General features: G+C 35.5%; 1 protein-coding gene across 5 annotated transcripts in view; it reads right to left on the bottom strand.

Moving 5' to 3' along the window:
* Positions 1-22,923, bottom strand: part of VPS13B (vacuolar protein sorting 13 homolog B) — a 482,687-nt gene that overhangs the window by 325,607 nt on the left and 134,157 nt on the right. For all 5 annotated transcript variants that reach the window (XM_075705900.1, XM_075705902.1, XM_075705904.1 and 2 more), the window contains 2 exons: positions 1,649-1,783; positions 623-796 (listed from right to left, as the gene is read on the bottom strand). In XM_075705900.1, coding sequence (XP_075562015.1) covers positions 623-796; positions 1,649-1,783 — 309 coding nt within the window. The remainder of the gene's footprint in view (positions 1-622; positions 797-1,648; positions 1,784-22,923) is intronic.

Below are 22,923 nucleotides of genomic sequence, written 5' to 3'. Positions count from 1 at the left end.
TTTTAACACCCGCAGAAACTGTAAGAAAGTCAGGTAAGAGTATTTATGCCTACAAAGTCAACACCACCCTTAAATTTACCTAAGCAACTCTGAAAATATTAACTTGTTTCTCATTTAAATCCACCACAACACCAAGTTTGATGATATCAAATGTGTGCTCTGTAGCATTTTAAAAATCACCTTTTTGTTATTAACAAATTTTATGGTAAACAAATTCTTAATTTATTTATAAATTATGCTACAAATTTATATGAGCATTTTGAATTCAGTATGTCAACTTCTGTATAAGAAGCTCAACCCAATAGATAAAGGGAAGACAGAATAAAACTAATATTTTCAACATGGATCCTGCCCCCAAAAAAAGTTTACAAAAGGATGGGTATAAATAATTTAAAAGGCAACCGAAGTCATTGAAGCATTCCTTATTGAAGAATACATACATCAAAATGCTGCTTTTAGTTTTTGTTTCTCACAGTGAGCTAAAGTAAAGTTATAACGTCTGCAGTATATGAAAAAGATACTTTGGCATTTGGCACATTTTATATCAAGCCCCTCTTTCGAAAATTACATTGGATAGGAAAAATGTAATGCGATACCAGCTTAACAAGAGTTTTGCACTTACCAGAATTATGGCAGTAGTCCATATACTGTGGAATTTGGATTGTAAAGGCTACCAAATCTGGAGCTAAGAGAGATTCTGGCTTTCTACTCTCATTGAGCCATTTACTGCTGTGTAAGTCTCTGGTGTCAGAAGGGCCTTGAATTAAAGGAATCAGCTTCTCTTTTCCACCATCACCTAAGATAAAGATTAGACTCTTTACAGCTTTTACTGTAACAAGATAAGTTTTCAACACATAAACATTCACTAGTCCAAAGAGAACAGCTATTAACATCGTAAGTACATAATTAAAAGAGAAAATAGAAAGAGCAATCTCATATAAAATATTAAACAACTTCCTTAATGTTATCTTGTAAATGTCTTTACATCCAGGAGGATTTCAAATCAAGTAATCAATTCCCTTTAAAATAGTGATTTCCATCCCAACTTTATAAAGTATCTTTAAAAATCACCATGAACTCAATTTAGAGTTAAATATACTACATTTTTAATGTTCTTGACATTAGCTGCCTTTATATATGAAGGGATCATAGACATTGATTGGAAAAGTTCCTGCATGCTCTTCAAGAAAAGTTCTATTAAAGAAATTTAAAAACTATTTATCACAGAGCCCTCAAAAACTTCACAAGGAAAATACATACTTGTAGCATTAATGGAAAAAGAGACATTAAACAATAAACAGAATACATCAAAATTATGCTACAAATAAAGCAAAATGCAAATAATCTGCATAATATGAAAATGCAGAGTTATTCCAGTTTCTTCAGAGCTTTTAGATTAATATTTGTCTCAGCAGAAGACAACATTTTTTTTTTTATTCAGTGTAAAAATTGACTATACTGGGGCCAGACTGGATCATCCTGGCACACTTAACAATAATAATAAAAAACCCCAAAACAGAATACAAAATACCCTCTCTGATTCATAGGAACAATGAGTAAATTCTTGTTTCAGTAACTCTCCTTGTAAAAAGCAAGGCCAATTCTCCTATACAGGCAATAAACTTTTACATGGTCCAGCTGCACATACCTGGGGCTTTGGCACAAATTTTTATTGATCCCACGGTCCCAGAGGCACATTTGACCAATGATGTGCCGCAGTACTTCAATTCAACATTCTGGATTGAGCCCTCAAGAGTTGGCAGGGGATTCTTAGATTTCACACCTAATAAAAGAAAACTGCAAATGTACTAGCCTGTTGAATTTAAATATTTTTATATTCCTTCACCAAGGCATTTAAACTTAATCATACTTTAATTATCTACCTTAGATGTTCTTATAGCATTTTTGTTGTGATTCACAGTTTTTAAATGGAAGTGAGAGAATCTGTATAGGGGCATTTTAATACAAACAGTTATGCATAAAATATATATAGATACTGTGAGGAAAACACACCAGGCCACTTAGAAATTGGAATAATAAATAAGTATATATACACATACATACACTTTTGTTTTCACTTTATAAGTGCCACTTCAACTATTCTCTTTCATGTTTTTATTATGACCCTTTCATTTTGGGATCTTAAAATGACTAAGTGTTTTCAGCTAACATTTAGACAACATTTTACTCAGTAGCAATGTAAAGTATTAAATCCACGCAGCTGAATGGCACAGAAGGCCAACAGCACACTTGCCATTTTTCAGCGGAAACTGGAGTTCAAACCTTGCCTTAGGTCATAAGTGGAAATAAGTTTTGGTGGTCTTTCCTCAGCCCCCATTTGTGCACACCAGAAAACTACTGCACCGTTTGGAAGAAATCGGTGCTATTGGCAGTCACTTCTGAAGAGCTGCCTAGAACCACGGCGGCGGCAGCAGGGGATCTTACAAGTCAGGACTGAGATATGTTGGCAGAGCTTGAGGGCAGGCCCCAAAACAGCCCCAGAGCATGGGTGGAGGAAGCCAACCCTCCTATTCTATACAGTGCCGCCTATCAGGAAAAAAAAAAAAAAACAACATAAATTTACTTGCAAATTAGAAATAAATAGTTTCAACACCTGTAAGAAGTATGAAAGGAAAAACTAACAGAACTTACCATTTTCTATGGGTTTTTTTTTCCCCCCTCATGCAAAAGTGACTCGGAATTTGTCAGTTAAAATTGGCAAGCAGCTTGTTAATTATGCAAACATTAGTATAATTATGGAACCATTTCCTCACATACGTAACACAGAATTTGCTCCAAAATCCATAATTATGCAAGGAAAGTATTATGACATATCGGGTAAAAAAAAAAATTAAAAGCATTTTGATATGTATTTCAAGCTAGTTACACACATTAAAGAAATATATTCTCTACAGAATGAACTCATTAGTTTTTTGCACAATCTCTGAAAGACTTAACCCAAAGAACAACCTTTAACATATATTAACTAGTAAGGAAAAATTCTGAAAAAATGGTAGGAAACAGAAGATTTAGGATTAAACCTGGTAAGTGGTAATTGTGCTTAATTCACTGTGCCTATTCCAGTTTCTAACCACTGAAGTGTATTCAGTAGTACATATAAAATCATTTGGTAAGCAGACTTCTTGACATATATTTATTTAAATTTTGTTCTGGTAAGACATTAAAACAATTTCTGAATAACAAGTACTTTCCAAGGTAGGAAGAGAAAAGCAGCATGCAGAGGGACACACAGCATTTAGTAAACCATGCTGCCATGTGAAAGTAGGTTCCACATTCTGTGCATACTTTCTTACCAAAATTTAACCTGTCTTCTGTGTTCAAGGTATGCCCAGCCTTTTCCTCATTTGTGATTCAGGAAGGCTTCAGACTCAATGCTCACTGCAACCCATTTCTGTGCCTGCCACTACTACACCCCACCGGTTCTCAGTCTGAAAGATCAGCTACCAGTTTTAGTCTCATGAATACACCCTCATTCCCACTCTTGCCTGGGGTAAACCTCTTTTAAAGTTGAAAATCCCCTTTGATCTAAGGTGCAGTATCAGACACAACGCATGGATTTGTCAAAAGCAGACAGGGTATCTGTGGGCATTTTCTAGTCTTGGCTCTGTCTCCACATACTTCCTATGTGCATATAGAGGCCATTGTGTTGGGGGGGAAAAAAAAAAAAAAGAAAAAAGAAAAAAAAGTAGTATGTTTTTCCCTGTCTTCTGCCTATTCCAAAACTAAGATTATAAAATACTGTTAGTAGCAGCCAAGATTACAGTCAAAGCAAAACAAATTTGAGTTCATGATTTGAAACCCATCTTTCAAGTCTTCTCAAAACTGGTAGCTTCTTGCTGTTTCCATCTTTCAACAACTCTTTTATGCCTCAAAATACAAGGTGTGATGTCCGATACATTTCTCCCACTTCACTATGGAAGATTAAATACTTTTAAAACTAAATATTTTCCATCATGGAGTCCCCTTTTACATGCATTACCCTGGACAACCTCTCTGCATTAAGACTAAAACTTTCCATGTCAGTTACATGAGTAACTTGAATTTTGGTTTAGTATCATATTTGAAAACAAGGAACCAAGTTTCACATGATTGTGCTCCATATTTGTTTCTGTTCACTCCTATTCCCTCACCAAATAACTTCTGCACTCATTGAATTTCAGCCAGATTCACCAGCATTATCAAAGACATTTATTTCCTACAATCTTCATGAAAATATGGGTATGTTTGTCCTGTTACCTGACCAGTCAGCATATGCATGACAGTCAGCAAAGCAGAGCTCAAATTAGCAAGTGCACTGTTTTTCACCCAGCCAGCACTTAGGGATCATGATGGGAATCTAGGAAAGCTGAATGGCTTGGACTTGACGAAGCCCCCAGACCCTCAATACATGATCATATAATTAACAATTATATTTTAATGCTGTTGTGGTTTAGCCCTTGTTGGCAACCAAGCACCACACAGCCACTCGCTCACCCTCTCCCTCTGGTGGGATGGGGAGAGAACTGGAAGGGCAAAAGTAAGAAAACCCGTGGGTTGCGATAAGAACAGTTTAATAATTGAAATAAAGTAAAATAGTAATAATAATAAAAATTGTAATGAAAAGGAGAATGACAAGAGAGAGCAAAACAAACCCCAAGAAAGAAACAAAAAACAAACAAACAACGAAAAAAAAACCCAAGAGTGATGCAACCGTTCACCACCCACTGACCAAGGTCCAGCCAGTCCCGGAGCAGCGATCGCTGCCTCCCGGCCAACCCCCCCCAGTTTATATACTGAGCATGACACCACATGGTATGGAATAGCCCTTTGGGCAGTTTGGATCAACTTTCTTGGTTGTGCCCCCTCCCAGTTTCTTGTGCACCTGGCAGAGCATGGGAAGCTGAAAAGTCCTTGACTAGCATAAGCAGTACTTAGCAACAACTAAAAACATCAGTGTGTTATCAACATTCTTCTACTAAATCCAAAACACAGCACTATGGCTGCTACTAGGACGAAAATTAACTCTATCCCTGCCAAAACTGGGACAAATGCACACAAAGAAGTAACTGATAGCAGTAATAAGCTATTTCTTTCTGGAACACCTGTTAGAGGGATAGGATGAACACTTTCTCGGTTATTTTCAACTATTTGAAAATAAAATAGAAAACTATTATGAAAACATGGCATAATCATGCCCCTCCTTTGCTTGGACACCAAATGGCAACATCATCCTGCTCTCCACCTGATAACCACAGCACACCACAGTAATTAAGGAGAAGTTGCAAGAAAAATTAATTCTGTTCAGGTTTCACAGCTCTGGACTGAGGGATACTCAGAAAACCCATTTATTAAATATTAAAATCCTATACAGAGCCTACAATAAGGAATAAGGGACTTAGGATGTCTAACTAGACTTTCATCAGAAAGACAGAAATCACCCAAACCTAAGGTGATTCCTCTTGCCCAGTTACAAGTCTCCTCTTCAAAGCACAGAATGTTTAGAGACTTTTGGTGAACCATTTATGATGAATAGGTTTAATATAGGGGAACAGCACATTTTCTTCAGTCTGAAAAGTTTTTGAAATGATGAACCACCCCTCATAAACTTGTCAAATTGGCAAGCTGCTCTATAGAGAAGAAAGAAGCCTTGTTTCCTGCGTATGCCTCTGACTATCTGTAGTTTCCATCCCTGTAACTTTAGGTCTTCCCAGATACTCTCCCTTATTATCTCTTTCATCATGATAATATCATTATAAAATCAAAGTCTCAACAGTTGTACACATAGCTAAAACATTCCTTACATACCTATTTCAGCAAACAAATGTTTCAGCAAGCGAAGACTGAGGCTTCCTTCCCTCCCCTCAATGTTTACAAACTTCTTAGAAGTACTGTCTTCAAGGGATTGATTGAGCAGGATGATGTTAAAACTCCTAGATAAGAAATGCTCCATGCCTCCAAATACTAAATAAAATGTAGTATGGAGACAAACCCTCCACAAGATTTTAATTAAGACATTGAGCATGAATTCAAAGAGGAATCGGGGAAACCAAATCTATCCTTGCCAACAGCAACATAATCCAAATTCAACGTCCTGCGAACGAAGCATGAGAAAGCTTATTTCCAAGGTGCAAGACAACAAAGCAGAATTTGTGCTGTACTTGCTCTTCTAGAATTACACTTTCAAAAGCAGCACTGTGATTTACTTGACTTTGTTACTCATGTTTGGTTTTCAGTACACCTCACATTTTCTTTCGTTAATTTATTATTTTCATCAGGAACATGGTAATCAAAGATTCTATGGAGACGGAGAGATACATACACCTGTCTCCACCAAATAAAACCTACAGCTGCTTCCAGATAAAAATGACAGTTTTCCAGTGTGTGATTTTTGTACTGGAAACTTCTTGCCCATTGTAAAACTATTTGCAGTAAAAAGATCAAGTGTTTCCTTCCCAATATATAACCATATTTGTACTTGGTAATCAAACATAATCTGTTTTAGTTGAATCAGACTATCACACATAGAATATAATACATCACCAAAGACCTACAAAGCTGTTCTTTCCATACTGCAGAACCCAAAAATATGCAGAAAGGTTTTCTAACTTAAAATCTACTACGCCTTGACAATTTACACCTTAGGCACACTTTAACTCCAAGCCTGATGAGCCACTCTGTTCTAGAAACACACACAGAAGCATCACACCGTCGAGAAAGGTTCTCCCACACTTTAAAGCAGGCGTTCACATCCTCTCCCCAGCTTTTTTGGTCATATCTTAGGTCCTCTCCATGTACATAACCCAACTACACAGCTTGTCCCAAGTCCCTGCATTCAGGGATATTCTATGTGCAAACAGGAGGGAATCAAATACCTCAAGGCAGGTCACAACTGTGTCTCTATAGATCAGCCCAGGATTTCTGCTAACAAGCCTATTAATACTGAGCAATCATTTAATTTAAGACCGGTTAACAAAAAGTTACCTAATTAATGATTTTACCAATGGCCTATACATCTTTTACCAATCCGTTCATAATAAGGCGAATTTGCAATGATTAATGAAAAACCAAGAGACAAAATCTAAACTGATCAATAGAAAAGACAGGAAACCAGCAGAAGAGGTATGTTACTGATTCAGAGGACAAGAGTCAGGACTGTGTTCCGCCAAATCCTTGAAATACAATAAATAATTCTTTAGAACGATCATAAAAGAGAGAACTGCAAAATATGAAATAGGAAATTAGTAAGGCATGACTAAAACTTCTAGAAGCAGCTCCACATGAATTCTCCCCATATTTAGGTTATGGCCTCAGAAGGAAAAATTTCAATATTTAAAGCATTAAGTACCAATAAACTATGGTTTGGCAACATGATATAGTAAGAGACTGTCACATACATGTCAAAATGATTTCAAACTCAGTAAAAAGATCAATCCATGAATAAAAGCAAGGAGCTATTAACCAAACAAAATAACATTTAGGCCTAAGTCTCATTGGAATCAAGAAAAAAAAGTCCAATTATTTTCACAGAAACAAATATTTAAGTTTTACATTTCTTTCATGAGAGATACTCATTTGTGTTCAGTCCCTGCTTAAGCAGCGCCCTCGGTGAGAACTTCTGAAAATCTGTACTGAACTTGGTTAGAGAGATGACACTTCTGAGGAACTTGAAGCTAAAACCAAACTTAATTCCTTCCTCCTCGCAGTACGAACATAATAGAAGCCACAAAGACCAGCTCTAGCTGGCGTCAGTCCTACTTCTCGCATTCAAAGCATTGTGGGAGCATGAGCTTTCACATTCTTCGTTGCAGTAAAACCGCAGCAGCACAGGATCGTCAGCATCTCTTTCGATCGCTGTGCTTCCTTGCACACAACACCTGAAGAGAAAACACTGGGGGGTTGTGTTTTTCTTGCCGCCCCCCACCCTTTTTTTTTTTTTTTTAAATTGAAAAACAGACAAAAAGAGAGATGTTTCTAAAATGTAGAAGCCAGGTTATAAATACTTTCTCAGTTTTTTCTGTAGTAAAACTAAACCTTTGTGATAAAGTTTCCCAAACATCTTTACTGTGTTCACAATTCCACATTTTTAATCTGTCACCATAATCTGCAGACCATATTTTGCAGCCCTAATGTAGACACAGCCTATTTTCTTTCTTCTTCAAAACAGTAATTCAGGCAGCTTATTTTAAGGACATGTCAAGGGACAGTTCTATTTTTTTTTTTTTAACACAACTTCATGTAGTATTACTATTGCTGTTCTGATTATCGTAATTATTTATTTTCTTGTAACTGTGTCAACCAGTTTTCAGTCTACATACCACTATTCGAAGAAATTTTTGTTTTATCCCCACCCATTCCCAAAACTTAACAGGGCAATAGCAACAGGATTATGGTAGACTTGTCTTTCCTCTAATGTATGGTGAGCTGGACAGATTTTCTCCTGTCTTGAGCTTCCTGTGCCACAGTTCCAGACCTAAAATAAACTTGTCCTAAGAAATAACTCTGCTTTCATTTTCCCTTCAACCATGGTACTCAAAGGAAAAGTAAATGCATGGAAGGGTGAAGGCAGTTATTGACAGACTGAAATACTCTCTAAAGAAGGTCAAGCTGCTTTCTTCTTGGGCAACAATGACAAAATACTTATCAATATAAGTTTCTACCATTCTCTTCATCAGAACATAAGCTGCAAAAAACACATGTATGCACACACGTAATTAAAAAAAAAAATCTCCTCATGTACTTTCAGTATTTTCACGGACAGATTTCAGGGCCAAGCACACAGCCAGTCATACAGTGGTCTTCACCTTAGAGATCAATATTAAAATCTCTATAACTAACCACTTTAATCCTTAAACTGACTGTAAACTAATAAAGGCTTCTCCATTTCCTAAACACTAAAACAGCATAGGACTATCATTTAGTAATGGAGATTTACATATTGCAAAAAATTTCCCAGCTTGCTAAAGAACAACAGCATTACACCTACAGGGAGAGTCACTTAAATCTGGCAAATCCCTGTTGCTACATTCCCATTTCAAGACTCCACACAACAGCCTTCATACAGCTTCCCATCTGCCTTAATCCACAAACTTCTTGATTTTTCTAAAATCCTGCTTCAAATGGAGAGTTAAATAAGAAACCTGTGATTCTAATACTGAAAACCAATATTGAAGAAATCACAGAACATTTGGAATAATATGTTTAAGGCATTCTAGGTCAGAAGCACCTTTGAATAATTCTTTATTCATAATCTGTTTCAAGTGATTATCCAGTCAGGTAAAATAATGCTTTAATTTTAAATGCTTATAGAAGAATTAAACAGCGACCACTGGAAAAAAAAAAAACCCGACAACCAAAAAAACCCACCCCCTTTTCTGAAAATACAACAGAGCTGGGAAGTGTTTCAAAACTCCCTTTACTCACTGTACTAATGCCGGCCAGCAAACATTCATGGACCTACTACCACAACCTATCAAAAGGACAAGGACCATCCTGAAACATTCTCCGTCTAGGGTACAGAAACATAATCCATGCATAGTCTGACTGCTGCTCCTTTTGATCTAAAGAGTCAACATTTAGAGAAGGAATACTGCCTTCCATCTTTGAACATATATAGTATTGCAAATAGCTCTAAAAACTTGCTGTGGTAAGTGTAGTTTTGGGCAACTCATTATTATTAACCTTATTATTGCTAACATTCCAGCTATTTAGGCATCATGAAGAATAAGCATACCTAATTGAAGCTACTACTTTAGATTTGGCAACATGACACTGGTCAGGACACAGGATTAAAGTGGCTTTAGTGGCACTGTTTCTGCTCTTGTAAACAGAGGTTCAAAAAAGAAGAAAAGGATTGATTTTCGTTTCCGCACAATTCAACAGCTGCATTTCAGATACTGCTGTATCATTTGAGAGAAATGGTAGAAGCACAAGTTAATGCATTAAGATAACTTTTGTCTTCCAAGAAAACACAGAAAAAACTATCAGAATCTGAAGTTCTAACTCTCACAAAGCATGTCCTATCAATCCTGATATCTATACACTGTCAACAGACAAATGCTAAAAATTACATGGATGCAAATGCTTCCAGGATACAGATAAATAAGAACTTGAGAAATTTTCACCATGAAGTATTTGAAGCAAGATGCTGAAAAAGACAGACAGATGGACAGAGGAAAGAGCTTACAGTTTCCACCCCTAGTAATGCACCCTTTGGTTGGAAACAGGCACTTGCAGTCAGTTGCTTCCATTTTAGTCAGATAAGCTTTCTATCCCTTTCAAATACAGTAATTTTGCTGTATCTGAGGATAAGTTCAATAGCTCATGCAAAATGTCAACACATGAAGTATATTAGAACACTTTTTCTCATTAATATATGCTAATATGGTCACAAAGAAACCTGAACTGCATTTTCTATCCTGAGTTTCTATTAAGTCTAGTTCAAGTTCGATCCAGTACCAATTCAAATACCTTATCTTCAAATGCGCTACGCATAAGTTGCAATTGATCTTTGGCTCTGGTATAAAGCCTGAATTTTGCAGCTGCTCTTTTAGTAAAAACGTGCATAGCAACTAGAGAAAAAGGACATCTACAGCTTTCTAGGACAGCAAAGTTTAGGATGAAAGAACAAAGTCTTAGAGGAACCAGAGCTCATCTCAGATCTCATCACCTTCCATTTCAACTGTGGAGCTCATTTCTCTAAGACACATCTATTTAAATAAGCTATTTGGCAACTATGAAACTAATAAATCCTGGTTTCCTATGAGTTTAAAAAGCCTCATTTACCAGAGCAGATGCAAACCTTAAAGTGCTATGTAACATACCTACTATGCAAGAGACAAGAAACGCTGGATCTCACCTGGACCTACACATGGTTCTGAGCTTCTCTGTAACACACATGACACCTGGTCACCTGCTTGCTGTCAAACAGAATATCTAATGACTGAAATCTCTCACAAGCTCGATTTGAGATAATTGCATATAGGACAAAACAGTTATGGACCAGTAAAAAGATCAAGAAATTGAGGATTCTAGAGGATGGACACAATAATTGTTAAAGAAGTAAAGAAATTGCACAGGTTTATAAAAATTCCTCAGAAGAAGGGCAGATGTGTTCAGTAACAGTATTCTCAAAAAATAATATAGAACTAACTTTAAGGTGGATTCATTAACAGTTTGGTTTCCTGAGTTGCTGAGGATGGTGAGGGAAGCAAAAAAACATTAACATCTTTCAGCTGGGAGGTGAAGAAAGCCAGCAGCCACATGGTTAAAGGACAGACAACAGAGATTGCTGCTGGGGACACTGGCTGTAAAGGAGTAAGAAACAGCAGGAAGACAGTAATTCAGGCAGGGTGGGAAAGTAAAACAGTGTAGAGATTACATAGAAAAAGATTAAAATGCAGTATATCAGTATTATCTTGAACAGTCTCCCCGTGATTTTCCTTCTCAGACAGTATGTGCTGCTTTAAAGAACAGAAACACCTGAGGCTACCCCTTCACATGTAGTTTTCCACGCGCATAGACACAAAGCTTTCACTTTCTTTAAAGATGAGTTTTGTTTCTAACTGGAGTATCATTCTTACTCAATCACAGTTTTCTATATCACACTGCATTTATGATATCACTGTGCTCCTCCCAGCAATTTAAGTATACATTGTTTAGAATGTAAACTTTAAAACACAATGCTTTAAGTTTAACAAAAATGTTTATATTTTCTTTTAAATATTCTATGCAACTACTGAGGACTTAAAGAGAAACATTTAGCATCTGGAATGGCAGTTTCTTACACCAAGAGGATATTTGACCTTCAATCCTTGAAATAATTATAGAAATGTTTGTAGAAATATTTTTAGCCTCTTTATCTGGTCAAAGTACTGGAAGTTAAGTCGTGTCTGTACAAACCAATCATTTCACCAGCAGTTTTATATTTCTTTAAAGCCTCATATAAAAAGCACCTGCTTAAAGTGAGTAATGGAGTTTTATATTCATTGCACTTAGGAACAGCGTATGTAACCTATTCCGTTTTCCTCCCTTGTGGAATATATTTCAGCTTATATTGCACAGCACATTACCGATGTGTATAAAGACTCTCTGATCAGCAATTTGGACCGCAGACAGCAACCTGCATGAGTACACTTTTTTCCCCTCCTTAAATACAGTATCCACTTGATTCACCAACACAAATTAAAACCATCCTTTAAAGATGATGATCTCACCTTCACAGTGAATAGACGAAGCCCATACACGCTAACACCATAACAATGTCAGGCTAAAATCTACAGCATGTACCCTGCACAACCAACAAGCAACACACATGCTGTCAACCTTATAGAAAAAGAAGCTTATATATAATCTTTCCTGAGCAAAGAATAGAAAATTTCCATTAGCGTGATTAATTTCTGAGATGTTAAAAACCTTACTGTCTATTAAGATACAAAAAAGAAGAAAATCCAAATGCAAGGAAAGTCCTGTAACATAGCTTATATTAAGGATGCAATTTAATCTTGGAATTAGCATTTTGTCAAAAAAAAGCCTGAAAAATGGTACTCCCATACTATAGCCTATTAAAGCACGTACTTGTGACATACTTCTTTATAGTTGAGAAATTTAAGGAATTCTTCAACTCAACCTCAGCATAAGGCTTCCCTGCATAATTATTTAGCACTGTATTTTGATAAAAATATAAGCTTGCAATAGCCTAACAACAGTGTTCTTCAATTACAACAACATTCATATTGGACTCAAATATGTAATATAGGCATGACCACGTAACAAAAAGAACATACTATTTTTAAGTAAGCTCCTGTTTTTCATTTTAAAAACAGTGAATTTTGACAGGACAATTTAAATAATTTCTGTAAATGATTCTGCATGATTAACCAGAATCATATACAACTGTATTCATTAATTCACTGTAATATGTATTACTATATTATGCTCAGAAAGCGCATTATTTCTGTGTATTTCAAAGAGTGTCCTTAGCAGACTGATTTATCCTCTATGCACAGAATTGTATCTTCACAAAACCAGATGCTACCTTGAAGTAGACGGTTACTCTTTGCATCTTCTTCCACCCACATATCTCTATGTTGATAAGTTTTAAATAACATGGAAAATAAATTTGCCAGGAAACTTAAACTAAGCATAGAATTACCCGTCAATATTATTGCACATAAGTACTTACTCACTGAACTAAACAGGAAGAAGGGCTATATTACATTAGCTTGATTAGTACCTCATGGAACACTGCAGAAGAAGTTTCGAGGTCAAGGCAAGTTTACAGAGCCCATGAGAAGTAGAAGGAATAGATATTCTATAGTCACACATCTGAAGATTGGGGAAGTACATGTTTTCTAACCTACTCTAATTAGGTTAGCACTACAGTAAGCTTGTTTGTTACAAATTTTAAGTCCGATATACTTAGTACAGTAAATCTTGCTAAATCTACCCAATATTAAAATACCTGAGGAAGTAGAGGACTTCAAAGTTAAAACAAAATCCTGATAAATCTTCACAGTATCTTAGAATGATATCCAAAGGAGAATTTGAAAAGAAAAAAAAAAGTCAACTTTTTAAATACAGAGGAACATTCCTATGAACTTACCCCTTCTACAGTGTTGCTTCTTTTGCCAATTAGACGTCCCTACCATAATTTCAAATACGGACTGAATGTCCTTATAGGTATTATAGCTCGGTTTAGTTTATAAAAAGGAGGCTTATATGAATGCCAGTTGTATGCTTTTCAACAGAAGGATGTAAACTTATTTAGCGATCTGTTTTTCTCTTTCATCTTATCTCTAGTTTCTGTGTAGATTTATAATGCTCATTGTTTCCAATTTTAACAAATCACCTAATGGCAGAAAGGAAAATATGTTAACCTTGGAATTATTTGCAGTTGTAGAAATCCCTTTTGTCTGGCTCATGCAAGGCCTGCAATCTGTTTTAAACACAGATTGTCTGTCTTTTGTCTGACAGCCACCAAGCTGCACAAATTACTTTCTGCCTGTTCACCTGTTTGCAGCTGTGTCTGTAAGCTAAGGATTCTGTAGTTTGACTTGAGCAACCACTCCAGGATTGATGACATGTGCTGCTGATAAACTGAGCAATTTGAAGAAATTACTGGCTAAACTTATTGAAAGACATCTGTGCATGAGCTGAGAACTAGAAGCCTTCAATTGTGTGTTTGCAACCTGCAGTGGCGGCAATCTGTTTGAAGTGATATCCTTCTATAAGAGAGCTGGCCCTCACACAAAATAACTAAGCCATCTTTGCAACATATTTCCTCACACACCAATAGAATTCTGCTCTTTTGGTCTTAAATATATTTCCTAAATAGAGGATATAACAACAATTAAGACTTCCTATACTCATCTAGCAGAAGTAACTTCTTTTGAAGTGTTTCCATTTTTCACTCAGAGTTGGCATTCTGTATTGTTTCCCAGCCTTCTCTGCTAGATAGACTAGTTCTCAGCAGTTAATGGTAGTACAAGCATCTCACAGGCACGCTGACACTTTCATGTTAGCCAAGAATACATGCCTTTGCAGTATTATGGGGGTACAGCTCAACTCTTTCTTCCACTTGCAGTACGTCATTACCCCTTCAGCTAAATAATATTAACCCCTGAAATTTCTGCTCTAAAATTTAGTAATCAAGAAACTGTATTTCCGAACCTTGTGAATCTGGATAATGTTTGAGCTTCTGGGCGTTATTTGCAGATGTTAATTTTAAGCTCAAGAAGCCCAAGCCTGCTATCTTAGGGTGACCGTGTGCATGCACATGTGTGTATGTATGAAACTCTTTTGGTTTAAAAAAGCTCCACCAGACTGGTGAGCTATGTGCGATGGCTAGTCATTTCTAAGCTGTACATTACATTTAGCAAAATAAATTCCTAAGTCCTTTGGGACACATTCTATAGTGATATACTTCAACGTTGCTCCCATTTTCTTTGTTCTTACACACTTAGCATAAATGTGTTTCAAGTATACATTGGGACAGAGTAAGCCAAAGTAGAACTCTACACATCTTCAAATGTTTTAGTAGCCCAGAATAAACAACAAATTAAAAAGAGCACTAAAATTGCTTGATACAGTAATGAAGGGGGGGGGGGGGGAGTTAAGTGAAGGGAAAGTGTGTTAAGCCTAAAAATGTAACTAAGTGCTTAAGGAACTTCCACAGCCTGTAGTCAGAAGCACAGAAACCATCCACTTTCACATCTGCACATTAACCCCTTCCCCCCAAGCCCTCCTTTTATGCATTTAAAAAGGATTAAGTATGCAGTACTTAAGTATATGCAGTATATGAACCATCAAAACAAACTATTCATTCCACCTTGCTGTCTTTACAACTAGTTCATACTAAAAGTCAAGGTACTAAAATGATCAAACAATCAAGACACATCTATGCTATTTGTTACTTTTAGCAAATTAAATTAGTGCTTCCATTTTAATTTCTTAAGTATTTGAAGGCATATTCCCTTTAAAAGTATCTTCACAAACAAGGTCTACTAACAATGATAACAAATTTTAAAATACATACTATATTTGATGAAAAATTATCACTGCGCTTAAACACATTTGAAAATAGGAAAACAAAGCTTTCAAGTTAAGTAGCTATATAAATTGGGCTTTCACATTTCAGAACGCATAAACTGGATTCAACACAGAGCTGAAGTGACCTCCTGGAAAAAAGGATATATAGTATAGTGTATATGCATACATAAATCAAGTCCTGATTATGTGCAGCTAATGACTATACATCACTAATAATAAAACCCTTAAGATACTGTGCTATAGCAGATATCTAAGTAAATACAGTACATTTTTATCTTTACCCTCTATGCATATTGTGAGTTCAAGCATTTTTAATGTCAGCTTTTATTTTAAAAGAGCTAAGTCGTGAGAACATTCTTATGTACCACTTCATAACTCTGACACCAAGTATGTATAAAAAGATTAGCCTTTATTTGGTATAAAATCAGTTGGCAGTTTTACATCTGTGCAATGCAACATAAATACCCCAGCTGGCATCTCAAGCTCATGCACATATGGACTTCAAAACAGAAACTTCCTTATTTGCAACACTGCCAGGGTAATTTTGTATACTCTGCATACTACAGCTATTTGTCAGGCCTCTGCAGGTGTGCACTGCACATAAACACACAGCTGTAGTCTAGCAAGCCAAGTGTTCCATCAAACACATAAAGGGAGACCTCAGCAGCTGGATTAGTCATCCCTGCAACAGGTCCAGGGAGAACAATATGGGTTAGTATTTTTGGAAAAGCATGGATGGTAAATTTATGATTATGCTGGCCTTACCAAATAACTGCTGGATTGTGTCATTTTTATGCAATGTCTACTTATTAAAGTTTTTGTAAGAATGGCTGGAACAGACTGAATATTTTTTAGTTTTTAATATAAACAATAAGGTAGTTTATGTATAAAATAGTTTATTAAGTGCAAAATGTTAAAAGGTTTTCATGCTAGTGGTTGGCTTTTGACAGATGTTACAATTATTTGCATTGGCTTTAACAGACAAATCACTGGAATCAATTATAGTTAGTATATCATAAAGTTTCTTACTAGTTATATATTATACTTTGTCACATTTACTATAACTACATAGCATTTTTCTATCTCCATGCTTTTTGCTCTAGCCATTTAGATCACAGGTGAATTCCTAAAAACACATGACAAAAAGAAGTGCAGAATAAACACTTTACTGTAATTAACTTGCTTGCTTGTTTAAAGCAAGATTTGAATGTTTTTAAAAAAACAACAAAAATTTAAATCTCTCAAAACTGTTTGGAAGACACTAGCATCCACAGAATTTCATGGTGGTCATACAGATGTTAATATTTTAATCAACCAAAAAGAGCAGTAAGTCTACTTTTATGCAAGTTTCCTTTAAGAAACTTCATACATCAAAAGCAAGAATAAAATGAATCAATAAGAAAAGAGTAAAACTTTTAAAACAATTTGCCACTTATTTATCTAGAATGTTCAGTGTATGGTATGTATTTTAATATTTAAAAACTGCCTCCAAAAAGATGAGAAAATATGACCACTATCAGGACAAATCCTACATGCATTTCATCCATTAAACTTTGAGTTCAAATAATATGCAGGCGCTTGCTTCTCTTTGGTGTTTGTTTAGAATCACAAAAATTTACCAGATCTTACCCATAGCTCTCTTTTCAGAAGATGACATAGTTAAAAGCTCATAATAGCTCTTTCAGATTTCATGTGCTGGGAGGAAGATGGCAATTCAACACATCAGTAGGGTGGACACTGACCAGCACTGAGAATGTTACCACATTTTTCCTCGTGTACGGCAGTACTTGGCAGCACCTGGGGACACTGTGAGCCAGAATCCATTCCCAGCCGCCCCTTCTTCATTAAGCTAATTGCATGATTTCAAGAAAGAAGAGATGGGGCTTCCTAAAAGTCACTTTCTTAAACATGACCTAATGACATTTCAAGACCATGTATCTGTCATCCACCAGGAATATCACTATTGGTGGCTCAGTAATGTACATAAAGGTTATGTTAACGTTATGGTAACATAAGATCTAATCATTAGAATTACTGATAGGTAACTAGCAATCAGAGAGTGATTTCTTCATGTGGTGTAAAGGTAGCTGTTTTTATAAGCTTAAGAGGTTGTAATAAATGCTGAAAAGGCACACGTGGCACCAGGAGACAGAGATGAACAATACTCAGCCATACTCAGTATGAGAGCCGCTAAAACATGTTATAACAAAATCATAAAGAAACACTTCAAAACAAAAAATGGATTCTTAGAACATAGGGAAAATGGAAATGGCAAAGTTTATTCCTTTTATGGCAACTCTATCCTTCTGAGTCAAACGAGAAAATCTATAATTTCAGGGATACATATTTTGCATCCACCTTGGATCTACAGCCTACAAAAGAAAACATGTATAAAGCTTTAACTGTGGAATTACTCTTTTCTGGTAAACTGAAGACGGAGTCCGTATCAAAGATACAAGAATAAATGGAACAGGGTAGAACAGACTGATGGTTCGAGGGCGAAGTTATCAAGATTTAATGGCGTATTATACCATTGACAAACAAACCATACTCAAAAGAAAAAAAAAAAAAAATTAAAATTATCTACCTTCCTGTAAGAGCTCCTGAGAAATCAGTAGGGCCTACTTCAGAAAAAACCTAAAACAGCTTTCTTAAAAAACAACTAAAGATGATCATGATATTATAGAGCAAACCAATGTGATGTCCATAAAGTAAAACCGTGCCTTTCCAAAATACTAGTCCTCTTGGCAAAAATCTGAATTTTCAGGAAATCTTTAAAGTGTTTCTGTGAATATTACAAAAAAATTTAAAAGAGGAATTAGCAGTCATAAGTGTTAATACTATGCAGTGAACTATAAGGGAATAGAAATTAGGGGGAAGGAGAAAGCAAGGAGAAGGGTGAGGGGCATTGGTTTTCCCTGGGCATTACAGTGATACAATGGATTATATACTTGGATCTATCAGTCAGAAACTTGTGTTTTAATCCTGGTTTTGGCAGGTAGTTCCTGCCTGACCTCAGGAAAAACATTCAACATTCAAGTGAAGTGCTTTCAACAAAACATCCTCTCCAGGAAGAAAAATGAACTTATTTGAGCTAACTGATAGGGAAACACAGTTCTTATTCTAATGATGAAGGATGTATCTATACAGCTATATGGCAGGGATGAGCGGGTTTGGTTTTTTTTTTGCCTACACAAGTCAAACAGTATTCAGAATTTCTTCACAATCAAGTCATCTACACTTTTAATTTAAAACTCAAATTCAACAATTTGCCTGTCTTAGCTGGCTGGGATTTTAGGCACAGTTATATTATGTATATCTTAATCAGATCCTGCCTAAGGCTGTATCAAACCCTTCTGGAGTAAATCAAATCAAGAAATCTAGGAGAATAAAGGCATTGCTGAACTTCTACATTTTCTGTTGCTGATAGTATGCCTTTTTTATTTTTAGCAAATTAATAAAAGTTAAAGCATATAAGACCCCCACTTGGGAACTACTCAAGAATATTGATCAAAAAGAGCACTGCTGAATAAGAGCACTTAATGTCTCCAGAATTTTTATTCATTCATTGAGGCCTAACACTTAAGACATTCCTGCACAATGTTAAGCCAGCAGACCTTGATAATTTAGTGAAGTATATACATCTTGCCTACCACAGGAAAACTACAAGCTATTGCTGAAACAAAAAACAAAAAAACCAAAAAAACCCCACCCAAACACCTCACCACACACCCCCCAAACCAAAACACCAAACTCACAGTTAAGTCAGTCCACTGATACAACACATTAAGGAAGAGAATCCATAAATAATTTCTAGAAGGATGCAGTGGTTTCCTAAATTAAAGTTTGAGTCTTAGCAGTGACTTTTAAGTTTTAGAACACACCATCACTAAGATATTTAATGTTCTGTAAGAAACAAAAGAAAATATTCTCCCTGTTCAAAGAATCTATTAACTGAAAAAGGGACAAAAGCAAGGTGGGATATGCAGAGATACATTCCATTTATACAAATGAATACAAATGCAGAAGTAGTACAAAAGATTCTATAGTACACAGAAACAGAGAGAAGAATGGCAAAACGTTCTGTAATTTTGGTCTTTATTCTAGTTAAATCTTATCCTGGTAAACATTACAATTAAAAAGCCACCCAACATCTTAAAATGCTTGAGAAATGCATATTGACTGGATCTCCACAACATTTTAAAAACCCGATAAAACCTAAATCGATAAAGAACTTCCTATATTAAGAACTACACAGCTGAAGCAACATTATCAAACTGTAACCAATTCCATACCCCTTTGGGCATCACACAGACCATGCTTACTTACTCTCCATTCCTACCTCCACTTTTTTCCCATTTTTCTTAAAATACAAGCTATTTTATAGGGTGACTGTAATATGATACTATGATCATTGCTGATTGCAGTTAGAAACAGACCCTTCTAATCCAGCTGCTCTCCACTTCAACAAATGCCATTTAAAAGCTACTTCATAAAAACATTATTGCTTCATACTTAAAAGACATTAAGTCAAGATTTTGGAAATTCCATTCACTTGATTATATCAGCAAGTGCACTATATGTTAGATTTATCATTAAAGCAAAATCCATGAGAACTGTTTTCCAGACTGTAGTTAATGCTCTTATGACACATTTGGCCAATGAAAAGGGATGAAAAACAGTAGTGCTTTGAAGCAATAGCCAGTAAATGCCGCTGTGGTTTACCAAGAGTGGGATGCACAACATATTAGACCACAGTTAATGAAATTAAACCATTTCTTATGTTTTTTTAAATGTGTCCTGTATTACTTGCTTGGAAACTACACAACTGCTTCATCTTTGAGATTTTACTTTTTTCTGTAGCAAATTGTATCTCTTACATCTACTGGTAATTAAATCAGTAAGCGACTACCACTGTTTTGTATTGTATAATACTATTTGAGGCAAAATAAATCAATAAATAAACAGCATGTTCTTTTTTGTTTCCACAGAAAAATGAAATTCTAGCTTTATGTTCCTTATTCAAAGATCCGGGGAAAAGATTACTGTGAGGAAAACAGGATACAGTATTTGCGTACTACCTACTTGTATCAGATGTGCATTGATAAGTAGTTTCCTTCTATAATATGCCCATGAAATGTGGATTTAATGTAATGCTTTCTTTACGCAGTTTGACAGAAAAAATTCTCCTGGCAGGTATTTTGGTGCAGTAGACTTTTAAAGCTTTAACTCCAGTCTTGTACAATGTACAATTTACATTGTAAATGTACATTTACAATGTACAATGTACAATTTCTTCAACAAAGCAATGAGGTCACTTCTTTACCAAAATAGAACACCATTTGTCCTCTACTCTTCAAAACCCATTTAATTCTCTAGCATTTTTAAGAATTTACATATTGATTATAAATCTATGGTTAAAGCATAGCTAAATTAAATCATGAAAGAGAACTACATGTCTCCATTATATAACAATACATTGTATATTCTCTTATTTACATCAATAGATCTATGAAAACATCGTATTTTTTCTCAGAATTTAAGACAGAGAGCTCTCAGGTGAAAATAAATTTCTTTCTAGCAGTCCAACCAGCTGTTGTCTCAAGCCAAGAACTCAGTTCTCCTCAGTCCTTCAAGCTTTCCAAATGAAGTTCTTCACATACTGTATTTTAAAAAGTTAATTTATGACTAAGTAATGTTAACTAATAAACTTTTCCAATTACCATAATTAGTTAACAGTAAACCAAGGGACAGTCAATAGTTCAGGTCATTTTTACATAGTGTCACTGTAAGAAGCCACCATTATTCTTCCCCAGGGACTATGAAGCCACAATTTTGCTAGTTACAGTCGTCAGCAGAGTGAGAAGATTTATATGCGAGAGATTAGTCATGAAATAGCATCAAAAACATTCTGTAAAAGAAAAGGGAAATGACAACAGCCCTTCTACTACCCCAAATCAGAAGAGCTACTGTCTTCTGTTTGCTACTTAGAAACATTTTACTAAATATTTGGAAAAACACTGATACAGAAATTAGAACTCTTCTTTGACGGGGGAGTGGAATAAAGATATGGGATCTCCTAATTAACAGAACATATTTTCAGACAAATCACTTTTTCCAGATAAAAACATTAAATATGAACAGTGGAGCTCTCAATGCAACTTCCAATATTGAGACTCTAATTTCTGTATATATTTTTTCATATATAGAAAATATATAGAAATCTCCTGAAGAGAAATAAAAGGAGATAATTATTGTGCTTAACAGAAAACTGTCCTTATTAGCAGAAGCGTTGAATAACATGGTCTTTAACACAAGTTACACTGCACACCAAAGTGGCAGTGAAGCACAGATCACATACCCTCATTTCCATAATCATTTTCACATGTCTAGAATGCATTAAATATAGTACCATCTTAAAAATGAAAAACAGACATTCCTTTGGAAATTAATTCAATATTTAGCATGTCACACTCAGAAAAGATCTCCTTTTATAACGCAGAAAAGTTGGAACATAATAAATAACTATAAGGATGTTTATTATTTCATTTACTTTAATTTTGTCCTATAGGCATAAGCATACACTACAGCTGTGGAAAGATGGCATTCATGTCTAGAACACTGCATCTAACAATATAAGCCATAAGTCTTTCTCTGAAAATAAACATATACAGAACTTTAAAAAAAAAAATCAACATGGAATCTTCTTTACCATGCATTTCCACATACCTCACATTAACTACTCCTGCTGACAGACTTTGATCTCAACAGTCTCCAGTCACTTCCCAGAAAGAAACATACACACGCATCACAGAACATTTCTTCTTACCAGATTCTTTCCCCACAAACAAAAATGTAAGCCTACACTTAATGTGTATATATATATCTTGAATCCACATATGCTAGCATTGCAGAAGTTAGAGCTAAGGGGTCCATGCAAGAATGCTAATTAGGAATTGCTGTGAATATTGCTTCTCTTTATGCTGACTTTTAAAGAGGATCAAATTCTTCCCTCCAGTCTGTATCTGGGTTATCCATACTCAAGTTAATTCTCATGTTAACTTAGCTCTGAGGGCAATTGCTTATGGAACAAAACTAAAATTACTGCATCTGTAACAGTGGTATTGTTGCTCATTTGTAATTATTATCTCCAGAGGCAAGCCCGTGGTTCTTCTCACCATGGCAAATTGAGCTCAGCTATTAAGCTTTAACTTGCATCTTCTTTCAGGACTTTTCATTATGTTACTACAAGAAATTCAGAAGTTTTGTATATGGGAATGGAAATTAGTTTTGCAGTGCTAAGAAGCCCCTACTCAGCAAATGGATAATAAACCACAATAATGAAACTTTTCAAATTGCATCCATGCTTTGAAGAGC

This window comes from Pelecanus crispus, chromosome 2, assembly GCF_030463565.1.
Source record: "Pelecanus crispus isolate bPelCri1 chromosome 2, bPelCri1.pri, whole genome shotgun sequence".
NCBI classification, from domain to species: Eukaryota; Metazoa; Chordata; class Aves; order Pelecaniformes; family Pelecanidae; genus Pelecanus; species Pelecanus crispus.
The sequence above is the reverse complement of the archived record's forward strand: the minus strand, read 5'-3'. Positions and strand labels throughout refer to the sequence as shown.